The 21,879-nt window shown below is 38.2% G+C and overlaps 1 protein-coding gene across 2 annotated transcripts in view; it reads left to right on the top strand.

Annotated features, from left to right (window-relative positions):
• The first annotated feature begins 423 nt into the window (after positions 1-423).
• CD163 (CD163 molecule) overlaps positions 424-21,879 on the top strand; it is a 33,182-nt gene continuing 11,726 nt past the window's right edge. For both annotated transcript variants that reach the window (XM_049882342.1, XM_049882343.1), the window contains exons 1-10: positions 424-634; positions 1,714-1,800; positions 3,007-3,327; positions 6,428-6,748; positions 8,739-9,059; positions 9,706-10,026; positions 19,816-20,130; positions 20,229-20,543; positions 20,933-21,025; positions 21,107-21,421. In XM_049882342.1, coding sequence (XP_049738299.1) covers positions 604-634; positions 1,714-1,800; positions 3,007-3,327; positions 6,428-6,748; positions 8,739-9,059; positions 9,706-10,026; positions 19,816-20,130; positions 20,229-20,543; positions 20,933-21,025; positions 21,107-21,421 — 2,440 coding nt within the window. In that variant the 5' untranslated portion in view covers positions 424-603. The remainder of the gene's footprint in view (positions 635-1,713; positions 1,801-3,006; positions 3,328-6,427; positions 6,749-8,738; positions 9,060-9,705; positions 10,027-19,815; positions 20,131-20,228; positions 20,544-20,932; positions 21,026-21,106; positions 21,422-21,879) is intronic.

Genomic DNA, 21,879 nt, shown 5'->3' with positions numbered 1-21,879 from the left:
ATTTGTGGAACTGGTTATACTCATGGTTAATTCTCTTGTTGCTCTCCATTCAATTAGAAAAGAAATACAAGTGCTATCTATAGATAACCTACATAAAATTGTTCATTAGGGATATCTAATTATGGAAATAAAATTAAGAGTGAAAATAATGACAAAGCATTAATTATTTAATTATATTTATGCCCATTTTGCTTTAGTTTTTTTCTACATTATTTAACTGTACAATTACTACTTTTTTGTATCCCATATATTAATCCAAAACAAAGTACACAAATTAAAAATATTCAATTCCACAACAGTATATCAGTTAATATTTCCCCTTATTCTTTGTAAATCTGTGGAGAATATTTCTCAATTTCCTTTGGTTGTTTCATGTCCCACACTGAATAAACATGAGTATGAAAGAGAGCCTCAGCTCTTTTAATGACTTCTCTTTTTTGGTTGACTCCTTCTCCGTTATGCAGCCTTTCCATTTCTTATGAGGGTGAGGAGATTTCAGAATTCTTAAAAGTTATCTTCTTTAGAAGAACATTTCTAGGAAAAAAATACAAGAAAATTTAGGAATCATTGAAAGCATAAAACCTTGAGACAGACAAGCCTAAGATGGTGCTACTTGAAGACTCTGGATCTGCGGGTAAAAGTTTCTCATTTATTCTACGTTTGCACTTTAATGGAGTACAGAATTATTCTGACTGTCAGTGGATATAATTTAAGGGTGATTGATATCAAGGGAGTAATGAGTGAGAAAGGGCCATTAAGCTTATATGGCAGTACCTTTAATTTATCACAGATTCAAAATTTAAAGATATGCAATGGAGATCAGGATTGGCATCAATTTAGTAAAACTGCTGAGTGAAATTAACTAAGGAACTGAAAGTAGCTGAACTTTACTTCGTATGAAGGCAATAGTCCTTAGAAAAGACAGAACATGGAGGAATGAATATCGATTGAAAGTTGATCGCCTAGAAGAAATTTAGAATAACACTCTCAGGTGCTGAACTCTGCATCGTGATTTATGTGGACATATTTATTAAACTCTTTTAGCATTTTTACTTTTCAGTTAGTTTTGGGTTAGAATAATAAGGAAAAATGAGAGCGCTAACAGTGTTTGAGAGTGTTCATGCTATATCTGGAGTTAAGATATTTGAGCTTATTAAATATAAACATTACCACTTTATCACATCAATATATTATTCCTCAGCTACTATTTGGCAGGCACTGGGACAAGTGCTGGCGAAACTACAGTAAAACATGATAAATATAATCATTCCCTCATGGAACTTAACAGTCCTGCAGAGTGGATTGAGTAGGCTTGGAGAAGGGGGTATTAGTAGTTGAATATTGAGGAGATAAAGGAATGTAGAAATTTCAGGAAAACTGCCCTGTGCCTACAGGGAAAACTGCCGACTTCTAGGCTATACTGATGTCCTTTTCTATTTTCCAGGTTTTAAAGTCTGTTTTTGGAATTTTTGTTTCTACCCCGAACTTTCTTCTAATCCTCCATCTCCTATAACCACGAATGTTTTCAAAGCAATTTCACTGAGGCTATATGATTCTGGATATAAATTTGTCTTGTTTGCCTGGCCTTTTAGAAGGAAGAGTTTTATGTTGTGGTTTGACCTTCTTTGTTAATCCCAAACCTCTTAAAACATCTGTCTTCTCCAAAATCTCTTTTTTGGGAAAATTATACTAATTCTTTACTTTTTTTCACAGACTTTAGAAGGTGTTTTGTCCGCTCGAGTCCATTTGCTATTGCTGTGGTTTTACTCCTCAGTGCCTGTTTTGTCACCAGTTCTCTTGGTGAGTACTTTGTAAAATTTACTTGCCCTCTTAGACCACTCAGACAAGAATTGTTAAACAGCAGACAATCCTCCTGAAAGTTGGGTAGCACTTAAAAACTAGGTATTATGCCTCATAGATTCAAAGGATCAGATATGAAAAGCACACAATAAGAACCTAACCATATGACGCGAACGAATGCACAAAATGTTAGCATGATTCTCCTCAAAATAAAATAAGCTTTCTCAGGAAAAGATACATCTTAAAGATTGGAAGTAATGTCTGGGTGAAAAATAGAGAAAAATACAGAGTAGCTGTATTCTCAGAACTATTTTAGGCACAATTCAATAAACTCAAATGCCAAATTTTATCTAAAAAAATTATTGAAAGAGGGAAGCCAGGTAGACACCAGTGGGACCATCAGATTCCTAAATTAAGCTTAAAAAATGACAAGAAGGCATCTCAGACAATCTAGGGGGAAGAAGAAATTATTCTATGGTAGGGTATAATAGGGAAAAATCTCCACCTTATCTTCCATTTAAGTAGATAAGTTTAGTCACATTTCAGCTAATGATTCTAAAATTTGTCCTATCTTACATACATGCATAAACCAAACCAAACCCAGTGCCGTCGAGTCGATTCTGACTCAGAGTGACCTTACAGGACAGAGTAGAACTGCCCCATAGAGTTTCCAAGAAGTGCCTGGCGGATTCGAACTGCCGACCCTTTGGTTCACAGCCGTAGGTAGCACTTAACCACTACGCCACCAGGGTTCCCCCATATATGCATAGATGGGTGCTAAATTACTTGCAGTCATGGACACTGATCTTTTCAACTACACAAATTCACTGTCAGCCTTCTTTCTATTGGATTTAGGATTTTGGAGAAACTTACATAGCTTTTCCCTATAAAATTTTGTAACGTTTAAGTGGTAAACTCTTCCTGGAGATCATATAAATTGCTGTTTGTAAAGAATATCAAGCAAAAAATAAAGATTTATAGAATATGTTGCTTAGTGTTTCTGGCTTTATGTCATTGTTTCATGTGAAGCCTATGGTCCTATTTATATTTGAATGCCTACGAAATAACATTCTCCTATTGCACCATGGATGGGGCCAGGCTTAGTTCTCAAATCTGTCTTTGAAAGATAAATAATCTAAAGAATAATAATTCTCTACTTGCTTTTTTGTGACCTTGACCAATTGCTGTCTTAACCTATTGTTGCAGGTGGAACAGAGAAGGAGCTGAGGCTAGTGGCTGGTGAACACAGGTGTACTGGGAGAGTGGAGGTGAAAGTCCAGGAGGAATGGGGAACAGTGTGCAACAAAGGCTGGGACATGGATGATGTCTCTGTGATTTGTAGGCAACTAGGATGTCCAACTGCTATCAAAGCCACTGGATGGGCTAATTTCAGTGCAGGTTCTGGACGCGTTTGGATGGAACATGTTTCTTGTCGAGGGAATGAATCAGCTCTCTGGGACTGCAAACATGATGGATGGGGAAAGAGCAACTGTACTCACCAACAAGATGCTGGAGTTACCTGTTCAGGTAAGACTTGTGTAAGTCAAAACCTTGAAATGAAATGCTTTGTGGAAAAAAAAATGTGTAGAGGGGTTAAAGATTAAAAGGAGCCACTTTTATGTAAACAATCTAGTCCAAGTATAAAATTACTTAATCCCTTGCTAGGAGAGCAGAAAACATATGGCAGCCTCCATGGGGCGGAGGTGGGGGGGGGCGGGGGGGGAGTCCAAAGAGATTCTGAACACCTACTATCAATGAGGAAGTGGCTAGATTGAATTTTGCATTCAGTAACTCCAATGTAACCTCCTAAAATTACATTACTGGTGACACAGTGGTTAAGTCTCAGCTGCTAATCAAAAGTTTGGCTGTTCTAACCCACCAGCCACTCCATGGGAAAAAGATGTGGCAGTCTGCTTCCACATAAATTTACAATCTTGGAACCCTATGGGGCAGTTTTACTCTGTCCTGTCAGGTCACTATGAGTCGGAATCGACTCAACAATGGGTTTGATTTTTTTGGTTTAATGTAACCTCCTACTCCTAGATAAAAATATCACAACATCTAAGTTAATTCCTTGTGCCCTTTCCCAGTGACATGCTGCTTTAATGCGCTGACCCATAAATCATTACCTTTCATTGTCCATTCATTAATAATCAATTTACTGGATCAAGAAATAAATATGCTTAAGACTAATACCTTCTTTGCTGGAGGAAGGATGCATTACACATTATAATTGCTTTTTCCAGCATTCAATACTATTCAATTTCAATAGGGGTTTTAATTCACAGTACATTTTCTCAGGTTTTACCTCAGTTGATCTCACAATAATCTAGAAAGTTATATATCAGGCCTTTCTGATGACAAATCCCAAGGTCGTATTTCTGATCCTATTTATCATTATGTTTTCCCTATGTCTCCTTTGCTCATTTCATTGACCGTTACAAAGCCTTCTCACCTCCCAGTCTCTCTCGTAGAAACCACCTCCCCAAAGGACTGATTACAGAAAAGGCTGATTTCTTCCCAGGCGTTGTGGGTAAGGGGAACGACACAGGCTAGTGCTCAAAAGATGCTAGATTAAATTCCAGTACAGCCACTCATTAATGCTATGATTTTGAGCAAGTTGTTTAATATTCCTAAATTTCATATTCAGAGGACTCAATGACACAATACATGTAGAGCTACTGGTACACTGCCGGATACATAATACCCAGTTGAAAATGTTAGTTTCCACATGGCTCCCTGCTTCTCGTTATATCCGTGGCTCTGAAAACGTCTCCTCTCTGTATCTTCTCCTCATCTTCTTCCCTCCTCCCCCTCCTCTTTCTCCCTTCTCCCCCTCCTCTTCCTCTTCCATTCTCCTCCTTCTCCTCTTTCTTCTCTTTTGCCTATTATTCTTAATCACTATGGGAGAAAATACTGGGATTAACAAAAGTAACATCTACCACAATGTTAAAAATCATAATCAATTTTGCCAGGCTCTTAGGACATTTATTGCTATCTATATAAAAAAAAAAATTTTTTTTTTCTTTTTAATAGATCTGACAGTTTAGCTAAAGATCAGCGTAGTACTTTTAACTCTTTTTTTCTGTTTTTTTTTTTTTTTAACATAAGCATGGAGTTAATTAAATTTGCTTCCTGAAGACTGCACACCTAAAACTTCAGCTAAACCAAACCAAATTAGTTGCTGTCGAGTCAATTTCAACTCAAAGGACAGAGTAGAATTGCCCTATAGAGTTTCCAAGGAACAGCTGGTGGATTGAAACTGCCCATCTTTTGATTAGCAGCCGAACACTTAACCACTGCACCACCAGGGCAGAATTCAGAGCTGTTCCAGGACTCACTAGTTCCATAAAGTTGTAGAGTCTACATTTCTGAGATTCTCCATCCTGATTGATTCTCAACCCTCCTAGCCTCTATGTCTTAGGAGATTTTATTAATATCACATACACTGAGACAATATGGCAGAACAGTCAAAAGCATAGATTCTGATGTTGGACTACTTTTTTGTTTATTTGTCTGTTTACATCCTGGCTCTACAGCTTGACTCTGTGCCAATTACTTAACCTCAGTTTCATTGTGTCTGAAGTGGGGATACTGATAATAGTACATTACATTGAAAGTTGCTGTGAAGATTAAAACAGATACTTGGAACAGAGTGTAGATATTTTTGTTATGAGCTGTTATTATTAGTCCATAATCAGAAACCTTTCTAAGTAGAGGCCTTTGACTTTTGATTTTAGAGCTTTTAAAATCAAATTATTTTTTTCAAGGAACAGTTTCAAAACATTGTCTTCGACCTCGTGCCGATTTTATTTTTCAGGTCACATACAGTTTTTATTTGTCAAGTGTCCCAAAATCTCCTTTTCTCAGTTATTTTAGTCCTCACAGAAAATCTAAGGGTAGTATATAGAGAAAAAAAATTTTACTCAAAAGCTGTTTGTTGCTGAAAATGGTACCAGGTTTTTGTTTTTTCTTTTTGTGTGTGTGGGGGTCGGGGGGAAGCTTTGGTTGAAATGGAAAATGAATAAAAAGTGAATTATTTCTATTGCTTTTTCCCCTCAATAGTTAAGAATTTGTTATACCACAGGTGTCCTTTTGCAAAATATTGTGTATGCTTCTGCATTTTTACCTTTGCTTTTTTTCTACTTTCTAATTTCTCGTTCAACCTCAGGCAATTATTCATTGTTGCTATGCACCATCTGTAATAGAGACAATTAAAATGGAGTTTTTAAATGTTCAACAAATGACTGGCTTGTCATTTTTACTAGTGTGTGGTCTGGGCCAATTTTATTTTTCCTAGTTTTTTACAAGAAATGATTTTCATTAAATTATCTGTTTCTACATAAGAGTGTTTACTTCTGTCCCAGTAATGGATGGAAACAAAACAAAATAGAAAGTAAACTTTAATCTATAAGCATTTTACTTGGTAAGTAGATGTAGATGAAAGTCCTAATCGTTCATTTATTTCCAACAGATTGAAATTCTGCAATGTGAGAGGCAGGGCAGCATCCGAAATTAGTGAACCAGTTCAAGGACATCAAGTCCCAAGCATCCAGAGGAGCGTTGTTTTCTAAAATCACATCTGAATGAACGTCACTCCTGAACTCCACTCTTTTCTCTCCCCTAGATGGATCTGATTTGACGATGAGGCTGGCGAATGGAGGAAACCGGTGTTTAGGAAGAATAGAGGTCAAATTCCAAGGACAGTGGGGAACAGTGTGTGATGATAACTTCAGCATAGATCATGCTTCTGTGGTTTGTAAACAGCTTGAATGTGGAAATGCCGTCAGTTTCTCTGGTTCATCTTCTTTTGGAGAAGGCTCTGGACCAATCTGGTTTGATGATCTTGTATGCCATGGAAATGAGTCAGCTCTCTGGAACTGCAAGCACGGAGGATGGGGAAAGCATAATTGCGATCATGCTGAGGACGCTGGAGTGATTTGCTTAGGTAAGGACTGATGCGGATTTGTCCTGTTCTCCATGAAAGAACAAAAGAAATAGGTAATAGTAGTAAAAGTCCAAACTCTTAAAAACATAATGACGTCTGCTTCCTTTGTTGCCTCATTATCACCTCATTTCAGGTTCCAGCGCCTATAACTGTGGAGTTTTAACCTTAGCTGAATTAGGATAAATAGGTTAGGAGAGGATAGATAAATAGTGAAACTGAGATCCAGGGTGAGGGTAGAAGGAAGTGTTTTGGGAAGAATTTAGTTATAAAAACAATAAAATGCTTAACTAGGAAATTTTGCTTCTGGGAGAGTTGTTAAAAGCACACCACTCACCTCATCATCCTCTAACCCACCAAAGTCATTAATTCAAATTCGCTGATTCACACTATGGAAAAAAGACACATTTTGGCTTCCTATTTAAACCTCATTTCTGCTAGGGCTATGGGATGACTCTAACCTGTGCCTGTGTAGAGATTCTCACATTCCATGCCTAGACCAGGAAGCCGGGCCAATGGGTTTGTGTGAGCAAAGCCACCACTATCCCTTTCCCCCCAAAGTTCTTAGTTCTAAGGATAACTAGTGGACCTTGAACCCCAGGGAACATTTAGGAAAACATATTTAGAGTTTAAAAAAAAAAAAATGCCCTTGTCTTCACCAGGTGTTTTTTCCAGCAAAGGAAACCCAATTCAAACTAACTTAAAAAGAAGAGAATTCTTATTCACATAACTAGGAAATCTAGGGGTACAGGTAGCCTCAGGCATAGCTGGATTCCAGTGCTTAAACAATGCCATCAGGGTTCAATCTCTCTCTCCATTTCTTAAATACAGTAGTTTTTCTCACGTGGAACAAGGTGACCATTTATGGCCTGCAACACAAAGAATGGGATTCCTACAGGAAAGATGGATTTCGTTAGTGGAAGAAAGTGAAAGGGATTTGGGGTAGGAAAAGGACAGTATGCATCTTCTGTTTTTCCCTTACCCACCAAAAACTATCTAAGCCTCAATTAGTGCATTTCTTCTCAACGTGTTTTACCCATGCTGAGGTAGCACAATTAAAAGTATTATGGTGGGAAAAACAAAATTGTCCCACAATATGTATACTGAAATATCTTGTCTTCCTGGCCAGCCCACTCTCCTCCCATCTTTATATATTGTGGAAAAAAATAAAGGTCTTTTTCCTCTGAAACTGCCAGAGGAATAAATAAGACCTTTATTTATAATAGGACACTACTCTGAATCAAGATTTGTTCTTTGAGGGATAGGAGAAGGTAAGAGTAGTAGTGGCAAGGTCTCTTTTCTCTTTGCTCTGCTTATAAACTTAGGAAGTGGTCACAAAGGGGCCAGGTATAAACATAAACCAGGTAGTATAAATAGGTAATGCAGTCAGAGGCAAAAGGGAATGGTGAGGTTTGAGGCAAACTGGAGTATGTGGGCACCACCTAAATACATTCAAATATATTTTAACAAGAAAAAGTAAATTCCAACAAAAATTGGGGAGCCGTCAAATAAACGTGTCTCTAGGTAAAATTCAGGAGTCTCTGGGTGGTGCAAACTGCAAAGAGTTTGGCTACTAATGGAAAGATTGGCAGCTGGAATCCCCCCAGAGGTGCCTCAGAAGAAAGGCCTGGCAATCTACTTCTGAAAAATCACAGCCATTGAAAACCCAAGAGGGCAGAGTTCTACTCTGAAACTCATGGAGTCACCATGAGTCAGAATCGACTCAGCAACCACTGTGGTGGTGGTGTTTTAGGACAGCTAAAATTCAGCCCCTGGATTTCCTATTAGAAACTCTTGCTGTTTGGTACATGCTGTCTATACTGAAGCATCCTACCTTCTTGGCTGACCCATTCTCCTTCCATCTTTAAATTTTTTAGTGGTGGTATATCATTGTTTTATTTGTCTTCTTCCTTTGCTCATCTCAGGTATAGCAGTTTATATATAGTCTCTTCCTGGTTACTTATCACTGAGTTGTTTTGTGTCCTTGTCACAGGGGGAGCAGATCTGAGCCTAAGATTGGCAGATGGACCCACTGAATGTTCAGGAAGATTGGAAGTGAAATTCCAAGGAGAATGGGGGACGGTGTGTGATGATGGCTGGGACAGTAGTGATGCCGCTGTGGTGTGTAAACAACTGGGATGTCCGATGGCCATTGTCGGGACTGGCCGAGTTAATGCCAGTGAGGGATCTGGACCCATTTGGCTTGATAGTGTTTCCTGCCAGGGGCATGAACCTACTGTCTGGCAGTGCAGACATCGCGAATGGGGAAAGCATTACTGCAATCATAATGAAGATGCTGGTGTGACGTGTTCTGGTAAGTTAAAAGAAAACCAGAGAGGGAAGAGCCTGTGTTCTTCAGGATTAGCAATAGGTGTGAGATGTGAGAGGTAAAAATATCACAGCGGTTTTTGATGGGCTGCTAGCCTAAAGGTTGGTGGTTAGAGTCCATCCAGCCGCTCCACAGAAGAAAGACCTGGCAATCTACTTTCATAAAGATTATAACCAAGAAAATCCTATGGAGCAGTTCTACTCTGTAACCAATGGGGTTGCAATGAGTTAGAATCCACTCAATGGCAACAGGTTTGGTTTTTAGGGGTTTTAATTTTTGATACACTATTTGGTTTGGAAGGTTGTCTGACTCTCTTTTCTGCAGTAACTATTCAGACTGCTGTGAGAGACCACATTTAAAATTCTAAATCTATCCAGAGCTCGGAGAGACAAACATTTATAGGTCACCCTTTTAAATGTGACTTGCTCATATTTTTCAACCATTGACAATTTAATTAACTTTTGAAACTACAATCCTATTTCTAACCAAATTCATGGTCTCTGCTGGCTGTTTCTAGAAAAGCCAGGAAATAGGTAAGTGTCTGAGTGTCTGGCTAGGAGCAAGATAAAAAATATCCATTGCGAGCCAGCCTGTGTAGTGCCTATGACCTAAGTTTATGTCCCTTTTGCAGATGGACAAGATCTGGAGCTGAGACTTGTAGGTGGAGGCAGCCGCTGTGCTGGGACGGTGGAGGTGAAAATTCAGAAATTGTTAGGGAAGGCGTGTGACAAAAACTGGGGACTGAAAGAAGCCAATGTGGTTTGCAGGCAGCTGGGGTGTGGATCTGTGCTCAAAACATCCTACCAAGCTTATTCCAAAGTCAAGGCCACAAACACATGGCTGTTTGTAAGCAGTTGTGAAGGAAATGAAACTTCTCTGTGGGACTGCAAGAATTGGCAATGGGGTGGACTTGCCTGTCATCCCCATGAAGAAGTCAAAATCACCTGCTCAGGTATGACTTTCAATCAACTCCACTAATAGGAAATTTAATTCCAAGGGGGCAAAATTCCAGCAATAGACTTAAAACTTATGAGAAGCATTGGTCTCTATAACTAAATCTCTCTTAAAAAACCAGAAAATATCTATACAAATTTCACTATCAGAGTCTCAGGTAAATTTATAATCCATTTGTTACCTTGGGCAAAAAGGAATTTGTTTTTTGCTGGCTTTAGCTGATTCCCAACTCTTTTGAGTACTTTTTAAATTAATGGAGGGTAAAAAGATTAAGGAGGATTGAAATTTTTAAGAAAAGACTTAAATATGTGTTTCATGGGAGGCTCACCAAATGATTTTATAAGTAATTTTGTCAGATAAACAGATATGACTGAAGCTTAGGCTCCCTTTATTTTACCGTTAAAGAATTTTCCTCCTTCTGAACATACATTCATATTTCACTCTTTAACCTCTTTCAAAATTTCAAAAGTGAGCTGTGAGTTGTCCAAGTTTGTGGATAATTGTTAGTATTTTTATGTTAATTATATCTATACAAATGTTAACTTTAAAGTGATACCTTTTCAACATTAAGGCAATATATTGACATAACTTATTAATATGGCAAAAAGACTATAGATGAAACACTGTAAGAGCAAAACCATTAAACACGTAGAGAACTAGTCACAGGGTGGAAACTTTTATGTGCTGCATATTCACTAACCAATAGCATCACTCTAAGCACCTCCCAACCTAGGTGTGCCCAGGTGAGGGAATGATTGAAAAAAACGCAATCCTTTAATGCACGCATTTAAATTGTTACATTCTTTTTTTTTTTTTTTAACTCTTGATTGGCAATACATTCACATGGTTTAATCTTCAAAGCAAACCAAACCCAGTGCTTTCGAGTTGATTCCAATTCATAGCAACCATACAGGACAGAGTAGAACTGCCCCCATAGAGTTTCCAAGGAGCTCCTGGTGGATTCAAACTGCCGACCCTTTGGTTAGCAGCCGTAGCACTTAACCACTATGCCACCAGGGTTTCCTTTTCAAAGTAGGGAAGGTTAAAATCTTCCCTGGCTGCTGCCCCCAACTATCCAATTCACCTCCTCACAGGCAACTTAATATGGATGAAGTTTTTATACGTGGATTTAAAAGACCTTTCATGCAAATACAAAAAAAAAAAATCCAAATGCAAGTGTCACCCCCTTTTGTTATTCAAATGGTGACATATTGTACAGATTGATCTGTACATCAGGTCTTCACTTAGTAAAATATCTTGGCTAAAATTTTGTATTAGTATTTTTTTAAGATCTTTCTGAGTCTTATAATTGTTTCTGTCTCGATGGTATCTATGACATTTCTCCTATCATTTATTATTGTGTGTGTTTATTTCTGCTTTTTAATTTCCTTTATTTCATAAGATTAGTTATTGGTTCAGCTTTTAAAAACTTGCTTTAAAGAACTGGCATTTGGATTTCGTTTTAAAGTAGCACTATATTTGTTTTCTAATTTATTAGAATTTGTTCATCTTTGTATTAATTCACTTCTGATTTCCTAAAGCTTGGTTTCTTTTTATCTCTAACTTCTTGAGCTGGGTGCTTAATCAATTTTTATTCTTTCCTGTTTGTTAATATAAATATGTGAAGGAGTATATTTACTTATAAAGTGCTGAGTTCACTAGTAGCTGTGATTTTTAAATAACTTCGTTATTTGAATCTTCTTTACCTTTATTTTTTTTTTTTGTCCATGTAATTGGACATAAATTGAGACATGAATTAAAGTGCTTTACCGCTTAATTGTTGCTGTTTCATCTTGAATCTCCTATAGTTTGTAAGTGTTTTTGCTCTGTGAAGCTGGGGCATAGCTTTTTATATGATTGTTCTGTGGTCACTGTGAATTGCTGTCTTCAGTATTATAAAGTTTTCATCATTTCATGGTTGGGTGGGTTTTGTTCTGAATCAAATTTGTCTGATATCAATGTCGTAACTACTGCATTATTCACGTTTTTCTATTCTCTTACTTTTTACCTTTATGAATCATTTTGTTTTTGGTTCATCATTTATACTCATCCTAGAGTTGGTATTTATTTTTTTAGATGAGAGATATATTTGATCTTAGTTTAGTATACTGTGTATTGTTATATTGTTATATTATGTATTAAGTTGCAGCCAAAAATATGTGATGACCTTTTTTTTGGATCTTTGTGTATCTGTGTAAACATACTTATATGTCTGATAATTTCCTTTTAAATTTAGATGCTTTGTATTTTGTCCTATTAATTATATTTTACATTAATTAGCATTAGGTTCAGCTGCATGTAAAATAGAACCAAATAACAATGGTTTAAGAAGGCAAAGTAAAATAGTGGGTGAGTTTACTTTGGGTCAGAAAAAGAGGAAGACCCTCCGTGAGACGGACTGACACAGTGGCTGCAACAATGGGCTCAAACATAGCAGTGATTGTGAGGATGGCACAGTGGACCGGACAGTGTTTCATTCTGCTACACATAGGGTTTCTATGAGTCATAACCAACTCTACGTCACCTAACAACAATAACAAGGCAAAGTTTTGCCCTTCTTTTTTCTCATTTAAATAAGCCAAATAGGTAAACAGTTTAAGGATGATTTGGTGGCTCCATGGTCACCAAGAAACACCTAGAGTTGTTTTTCCACAGTACTAATCAGATCCTTCTGGACAAGAATGATAAAGGCTCCCTACTCTGTAAATGAGTGAGCAACTTGGTAAGCCAAGTTGATAGACAAGGTTCTGATCTCTGAGAAGAAGTTCTCTGTCCATTGTCTCTTCACCGGTCCAGGTACTTCTCTGGGCAATTCTTCCTAGTACATTACTCTTCATAGTCACATCTGAGCTCAGTTTGGAGAGTGTATCTATGTGGGGTTTGCGTACATTTCATGAATACTCCCTGCTGGCATTGTTTTAGGGAACCTTGGATTGCATTAAGGATTGAGTAGTCATTTTGACTGGTGCTTGCTGCAAAACATTTCCCTCAAAACTTAGTAGCCTTCTAGTCTATTTTGCTTTAATCCAATGCCATGCGAAAGTAACCACAGTCAAAGAATGGGTTCACATACTTAGTGCTGTGACCAGCCCCTTCCTTTTACTTATTGGTAACTGCCTTGAGGTCATTTAAAACCACAGGTATGGGAGGAAAGGCAAGACCTAAATCATGTCTTTCCTGGTATGTCATTGCCTTCATATGCGAAGCATCAGTCTTGCCTTCTGCTAAAGCTTAGCTTTGGAACCACATGAATTTGGGTGACAGGATATTTAACAAGGCTTTTTGTGTTTGTTTGTTTGTTTGTTTGTTTGTTTGTTTGTTTTCTCTTTCCAATTCTGCAAGTTACCAAACTCTCAATTAACTACATATAGCAGCTGTAGGAAGAGTATGCCTCCCTTACAAAGTTGATATTGCCCCTCTCATTTCTGCTTGTAGCCTGGCTACTTCTGGTCCGGGTTCACCTCTGTCTAAAGGTGGGAAGGAAGATCCAGGTCAAAAAAACAGTCTGATGTTTTAAAGATTTTTATCATTTTCCCACTATATTCTCTAGTGTTGCAGCTTTAGTGAGCACATTGTTTGCTTTTCAAGGGGAAAATTGTCCATTTATATCCTACTACGGAAAACAGGACTCATTAGTTTTCCAGTCCATAATATCTGAGTTATTAGTATTTCTTTCCCATCAACTCCATTCAACCACAAGCATAATTTAGGTTTTATTACTAGAGTACCTCATTTACCATAATGCATTCTGAATTCTTTTGGATTCTATTCAGCTACATATAATATAAATCCCCAATAACGTAAGTTTAAACAACATGGGTTTATTTAAGGATGATTTGGTGGCTCCATGGTCACCAAGAAACACCTAGAGTTGTTTTTCCACAGTACTAATCAGATCCTTCTGGACAAAATAGGAAGACAGTTTGAAGCTTATGTAACTTTTCCCGGGACATTAAGAACTCAGGCACTCTCTGCCTTCCCACTCTACCATACCTAAAACTCGACTTCCTAAGAGTTTCCTTACAGGTCAGAAGGAAGAAGGTGTGGAATCAGCACCCTGTGAAAAGTTTTCCCAGAGGCCTCTGTCACCCTTGTTATCATGTAATTGACTAACCTTTCTGAAAGGAGTCTGGGGAATATAGTTTTTTAAAAGAGCATATTACTGCTAATAGTAAAATCAGCATTCTGTAGTCAGAAATAAGGAGCAGATGGATATCATGTAGGCCATACCTATAAAACTTTTACAACTCTGTATAATTTATGTAATCCCTTGTTTCTTATTTCAATGGTATCTGTTAACATCTTGTGAAAATTAATAATATAATTTTTCTTTCTTCCTCCTCTATTCTCTCTTCCTTAAATCAGTCAATATTGATAAGTTATGTTTTTAAATATTTACTTCCATACTCTTAAATATACTCATACCGTCATTATTTGGTTTTCACCTTCATATGATGATGTTTAACCTGCAACTACTAAAGATAAGGAAGTCGTTGTACTTATTCTACCACCTACCTTCTTTTCCACTGTTTCCCAATTTATTTTCTTTTTAGAATGCCTATGTATGCATTTTCAGGAATATTAATATTTACATTCTGTTCTTTCACTCTAATCTTCACATTTGTTATCATTTCAATGTTACAGTTAAATAATTGCAAAGCTTGCCATTTGGTCTTTTTACTATGGATACCTAGTCATTTCTTGATTTGATGAGTTTTGTCTCCAGTAAAATCTTCAAGAACCTATAAAAACATGTTCACCACCACCTGGTTTGGCTAGGTATAGAAAAATTAGGTCTCTCTTTCTTTTTCTTTTTTTCCCCCTTGAAAATATTGTAGGTGTTGCTAACTGCCTTTTCTTTTAAGCCCAGTAAAGAAATTATGGAGAAGTCTGAAGTTATCTTGATTTTTTTTTTCCCCCTTAAGTAACTTTATTTCTTTTATTGCCTTACTTTAAGGTTCTGGATTTTTTTGTTTTGTTTTTAGACCAGGATATGCCTTTTCGATATGTAGATTCAAGCAGGAAAATTTCTTTCAATTATATAGTTAGATGTTTGCTCTGTTTCATTAAATCTCCTCCCACCCCCCAAACCAAAAATCCTGTTGCCATTGAGTCGATTTTGACTCATAGCGACCCTATAAGACAGAGTAGAACTGCCCCATACAGTTTCCAAGGAGCGTCTGGTGGATTTGAACTGCTGACCTTTTGCCCCCGCCTTAGGAACCTCAATTTATACATATGCCAGATTTCCTCTGTCTCCATATTATTTTCTTCCTATTACATTATAATCATTTTGATTTTTTATTGGTTTGCTTTTCTCATTTCTACTCTGTCCTATCCTCTCATTTCTAAACTCTGTTCAGAGGAGCCCACACTCCTTCCAGTTGTTTTCATTTCGGTGTTGGTGTCAATTTTTCTTTACACTCTTTTTGTTCCTGAGGACTGACAGCTCACAGTTCAAATGTGCTCATAGTCTTGCCATCTGTTCTATAAGCTCCTTTACCTCGGTTTTGTACACTTGCTTCAGAGAGGCTAACATAAAAAAAAAAACATTTCATTAAGTTCTTAAAAATCCATACTGAAAGATCTTATCACACTTTTCATCTGTTTCCTAGCACAACGTTTCTTGTGAATTAAAAAAAAAAAAATTCTTGGCCTTATCCTTCTTTTTTCTTATGATATCCTTCCTTCAGATGTCATAACAGTCCCTTTGGTTCCTTACTCTTCAAGAAGCAATAGATTTTTCTGGAGGGATATGTGCCAGGCTAGTAGAGATCATTGTTTTATAATTCATATTATATGTTCACATGATTCCAAGTTTATTTTGATTGCATTTCTCCCAAGCAATGGAGATGGGCAGTTGCGGAGTTTTTCATAATGCAAAGACAACCTTGCTACGTCCTACCTGTGCAATTGCACATTTAGATCTGCCTCTTGGGGAGCTCCTGGTGCCAGCCTTGCCCCACCATTACAAAGAAGAAACTTTAGTTTGCATCTTAAGATGGGCATTTTACCTTACAGAACTGTATTTTTGTTTGCTATTTTTCATGTGCCTTCTTAGCTCTCTTTTGTAAATGCTTTCTTTACATTTTTGTAGCTTTTAGAAGATTCTCTGCTAATTTTGGCTCCTGGGTTTTAGTTCTTTCCTTGTTTTGCTAGAAATAGAGTTTGCAATTTAGTCTTTTGATTTGCTTGATATGTTCAGAAGATCTCCAGGAATAAATTATGGAAATGTTATCTGTGCCTGCAAAGTCCAAACCACAAATTCCCTAATCTGTTAAAATTCCTATAGCTTTATTGAACAAGAGGTTATGAGGCTGGAAAGGGCCAGAAGAACTCAATGAAACAGGAAGATTACAAAGATAAAGCAACAATTTATCTCTGAGGTACAGGATTAGACAAACCAGTCAGAAAGAGGTATAGAATATATTGGTCATTAAATGCCTTTGAATTCCATTTTGTTGGTGATTGTTGTATTTATGCTATAGTGGACATCTGACCTTAAGAAACAGTTTATTTTGAGTTGTGCTATATTTTTACTTAAACCAAAAACCAAACCAAACCCAGTACCGTCGAGTCGATTCCGACTCATAGCGACCCTACAGGACAGAGTAGAACTGCCCCATAGAGTTTCCAAGGAGCACCTGGCAGATTCGAACTGCTGACTCTTTGGTTAGCAATAATTTTGGGATTAGAACAAGCTGTACTTTTCAAGTACTTTCAAAGTGAAAATGTATTAATGCTTCTTTAAATCATATTGTAAGTTTTATCTATTATTAAACAAAAAGGAGTAATTGTAATTAATTATTTCTTAAGAAATTAATACAGATTTAGTTACTTATGCAGGGAAAAGCTTAACATGTTGATAAAAGAGGCTAAATCCAGGCACAAAAATTCATTTAGTGGCTCTTATGTAAAAATGCAGTCGTAGATTAAGAAGGAAAAAGCCTTTTAAAGGGTTAGATTTTCAATATTCTAACCATGTATGTGCAGCAAATGATATAAGGAACCCAGTTCATAGTGTAGATCAATATCGTTCTAGTAGTTTCATGGATTAAACGCTGGTTGAGGATGGAGTCTCCAAGGCCCTATTGCTTAGGAAGAGAAGTGGATTAATTCCCCTAGCCATCACTTTCTGAGTGGGAGAACTTCCCCTTTGCCCTGGACTCAAATATTTTAGGAACCAAGGAACCAAGAGGATATTTATAGAAGGAATTTGTTTTCAAATGTTTAACAGCTTTCAACATGGAAGAGTAAACAGTTTGTTTGCCTTTTCTTTCTTTTCTTTTTTTTTTCTTCTGCTTGTGTTTTGTTTTATTTTGTTTCAAATAGATCCAGGTGAGAGAGCCAGAGGTTACTGGAAAGCTGAATTGGACTTAATCTAAGAAACTGTCTTTATGTAAAGATTTAGGGCTGTCCAAAAGTGGGATGGGACTATACGAATACTAATCAGTGATATCTTAGAGGAATTTCATGCTCAAATAATGATTAGACACAAAGAAATTAAGGACCTTCCAAGCCAAGGGTCTTTATTTGTGTTATAGAGGCATTTTTTGTTTTCAACTCAGCTGTATTTAGAAAACCACATGCTCTTCATCTCAAATTTGTATGAGGACTTGCTTTGTACATTTTTAATAGATAAGTGGGTGAAATTTTGACATGCTAAGACGTTCTACACTGCTCTGATACAGAAGGTAGTCATATCTGAAACATTTCCTAGAGATTTTAGAAAATTGTCAAGGTTTAACAGGTATTTGTATCATGTCGATAGTAATGCCAAAGGATCATAAGAATTAGTGATGTTTGATGGCAGGCACCTGCAAAGGCTTAGACACCTCTCGAGGTCCAATTTCAAATGTATTTCTTTTGTTAAAAAAAAAAACTTAAAGGAAATAGTTTGTGTCTCCCAAACAATTTGGATTGCCTTTGAGTATTTCAAAAGAGAAGGAGCCCTGGTGGTGCAGTGGTTAAAAGCTCAGCTGCTAACCAAAAGGTCATCAGTTCGAAGCCACTGGCTCTTCTGTGGGAGAAAGATGTGGCAGCCTGCTTCCGTAAAAATTTACAGCCCTGGAAACCCTGTGGGGCACTTCTACTCTGTCCTTTAAGTTTGCTACGAGTCAGAATCGGCTCGATGGCAACAGGTTTGTTTTTTTGGTTTTTATTTTACAAGAAACTCTTAGTTATCTGGATAATAGTGTTCCTCTTCTTAGCATAAGAGCCCTTCTGAGCACCATCTGAGCCCCATTTCTTTAGCTTTATCTCTGGCATCTCTTTTCTCTACATTTGAAATGCCAGCTATACCAAATTACTTAAAATTCCTCAATTACACCATGCTATTTATTTCATAGCTGTGTTCTTTAAATGCTATCTCACATGCTGTTTGCTTGCCAGAGTCAAAGCCTTCATTGTTTTGTAAAACTCAGATCAGATTGTGCTTTTCTCCTATATGCTCCCAAATGGAGTTGATGACTCCATTATTTGTTAGTTTTGTATCTAACACATATTTCTATTTTTGGACTTACCCGATTATTATTTGAATATTAGTATTTAAACTAAATTGTGTGTCCTTGGGTGAGAGGGCCAAGAATGAGAAATTGAGCAGCCCTGAAAAGAAGTAGCCTTTTCCAGGTACTCAAGGTAGGAAAATACATTATAAATAGAAAATTTTCTGAAGAGGCACAGAAGCATGAAAACATATAGCATGCCCAAGGATCTTTAGGTTGTGGCATAGGGTGCAATTGGTGAAGTAGTAGATGTTGAAGCTTTTAAGGTAAGATCATGAAGTATGCTAATGAATTAGTATTTATCATCACTCCTTAATTTTGATAACTGAATGGTATTAGGGAAGCTACTAATGGTCTCTGTGCTGTGGTTTTCTCAAAAGAAAAATGGGAATAATATAATGGCTACCTCATAGGAATCACGTAAGTGATCAATAAATGATAGCTACTACACCTTTTATTGAGTCCCTGAGTGGTGCGAACTGAAAGGTTGGCTATTCAACCCCCACCCCCCCGAGGCACCTTAGAAGAAAGGCCTGGCAATTTACTCCCAAAAAATCAGCCACTGAAAACCCTGTGGAGCAGGGTTCTACTCTATACAGTGCAGTCACCATGAGTCGGAATCAACTTGACAGCAACTAATAACAACTATTATCATTATTATTATTGCTATTATTTATCTTCACTGATAGACTGAGCTCTGTGACAAGATGGTTGAGGACAGATCCTTGGATTTGGGAATAAGAGAAGGATTCCGATAAGGCACTGTCAGGCTGAAAGGAGGAAGAAATAGGAGAGACGAGGGCCACATATAGCAAGTGCAACAGGTGTCAAGTGGAAAGAAAGGGCCTGATGTTCATTTTTAAAACTGGAAGTACCTTGAAAAAGTTTATACAGAACCATTCAGAATGGTTGGGGCAGAACCTAGGTTGCAGTGAGTGAAAGACTGAGTCCAGAACTAAGGGGTAGACTCAGTGGGTACACGTTGTCTGTGGCTTTGATGTTGTGAACAATGCAAGTGAAACACTGGAAATAATGAGCTGTTATCATGACTTTTGGGATGGTTGGTCCCAGAAGGCAAAGTTCTAGAATTCTCTTGGATGGATTGGTTCAATGAGGAGTGAGGAGGTCTAGAATTTGTTATGCCCAATTCTAGGCAGAAAAGCCAAAAACAAGTATGGAAAATCAAGGACACCCTGGTCTCTCTTTCAGCTCTTTACTCTTTTCCTTACCAAGAGGGAAGACCTGGGAATCATGTTCTCTCTCACCGAAGTGTTATTTTTCAGCCCACAGGGAACCCAGATTGGTTGGAGGGGACATTCCTTGCTCTGGTCGTGTGGAAGTGAAACATGGAGACACGTGGGGCACCGTCTGTGATTCGGACTTCTCTCTTGAAACTGCCAGTGTGCTATGCAGGGAATTACAGTGTGGCACAGCCGTCTCTATCCTGGGGGGAGCTCACTTTGGAGAAGGAAATGGACAGATCTGGGCTGAAGAATTTCAATGTGCGGGTGACGAGTCCCATCTCTCGCTCTGCCCAGTAGCACCCCGCCCAGACGGGACTTGTAGCCACAGCAGGGATGTTGGAGTCATCTGCTCAAGTGAGACCCAGAGAACATATTCAATTTGTTCCCATACCATGAAAGGGCTGGGGTAGGTAGCCACAGCCTTCTTTTCCTAAAGCATTGTCTCCTTCCAGGATACACAGAAATCCGCTTGGTAAATGGCAAGACCTCATGTGAGGGAAGAGTGGAGATCAAGACGCTTGGCGTCTGGGGTTCCCTTTGCAACTCTCACTGGGACATGGAAGATGCCCATGTCATTTGCCAGCAGCTTAAATGTGGAGTTGCCCTTTCTACCCCAGGAGGAGCACCTTTTGGGAAAAGAAGTAGTAAGGTCTGGAGTCACATGTTCCACTGCACTGGGACTGAACAGCACTTGGGAGATTGTCCAGTAACTGTTCTAGGGGCATCGCTATGTTCTGCAGAGCAAGTGGCCTCTGTAATCTGCTCAGGTAAGAGGATGAAGGGCAGCCAGTGATTGAAACTCTTCCATGATGGTTGTGCCTTAAGAATAGTTGTACTGTTAGCGATGGAGAACAAAAGGAAAAGGAAACGGTCGATTTCGAGAGATCTTGACAAGCGTGCCAGAATATTACCCTCACTTGTCTTTTAATAAGTGTAATGAACTTAGTTTTCATGGATCTCATAGCTATCTAGTACTTAACTACACGCTAAACCTTCCTCAAAGCACCTTTTTCATTCCCAGTCTGGTCGACTCTTCCATCTTTCTCTCTCTCTAAAGCTATGGCTGTCTCCAGCTCATTTGTATAACACTCCATCTGACCTCCTTTCTTCACTCTAACACTGAGGCTTGTATGACTGAGCAGTTTGGTGTTTGCAGGAAACCAGACCCAGACAATACCCCTGTGCAATTCATCTTCCTCGGATCCAACAAGCTCTCCCGTTCCAGAAGAAAGTGCTGCTGCCTGCATAGGTGAGAATCAGTGACCAATCTATGAAAATGATCTCAAGCCTTAGGAATACATTTTATTGATATTTTCTATTCTCTTTTCAGGGAGTGGTCAACTTCGCCTGGTCAATGGTGGAGGTCGCTGTGCTGGGAGAGTGGAGGTCTACCACGAAGGCTCCTGGGGCACCATCTGTGATGACAGCTGGGACTTTAGTGATGCTCATGTGGTGTGCAGACAGCTGGGCTGTGGAGTGGCCGTTAATGCCACTGGTTCTGCTTATTTCGGAGAAGGAACAGGACCCATCTGGCTGGATGAGCTGGACTGCAGTGGAAAAGAATCTCATATCTGGCAATGCCGTTCACATGGCTGGGGGCAGCACAATTGTAGGCATAAGGAAGATGCAGGAGTTATCTGTTCAGGTAAATTCTACATGTACCCTCTGGGCACAATTCTATAAGAAAGGACTGAGATGGGGTAAAGGGTACTCAGGGATATTAATCTGAGAAAATCCCTTGAAAAGCAGGTCAAAGGGAATGATTTTAGGAGTCAGAATCTCAGAAGTGTGGGTTTGATGAGTTAGTGTTACCTCATATGCAAGATAGTATGATATTCAAAAAAGAAAAATCCAGAAATGGGCTTGCATGTCATGAAAATGAGAACATAGTCAACAATGAGAAGTTCTTTTATAAATAACTATGGAGCTGGATCCTGGACAAGCGTTCAGTGGCACCATTTGATAATCATAACACTAATAAAGAAGTAGATTTAAGGAGGAAGAGAAGGAAAACATTCAGTTTATCTTTTTCAGAGAGAAAGATGATTACCATTCCCAAGTAGTTTTCCATGGCAAACAAGTGAAACTTATCTGTCATAAGAG

The sequence above is a fragment of the Elephas maximus genome, chromosome 4 (genome assembly GCF_024166365.1).
Source record: "Elephas maximus indicus isolate mEleMax1 chromosome 4, mEleMax1 primary haplotype, whole genome shotgun sequence".
In the NCBI taxonomy this organism is placed as follows: Eukaryota; Metazoa; Chordata; class Mammalia; order Proboscidea; family Elephantidae; genus Elephas; species Elephas maximus.
Note: the sequence above shows the minus strand (reverse complement) of the source record. Positions and strands in the feature narration are given on the sequence as shown.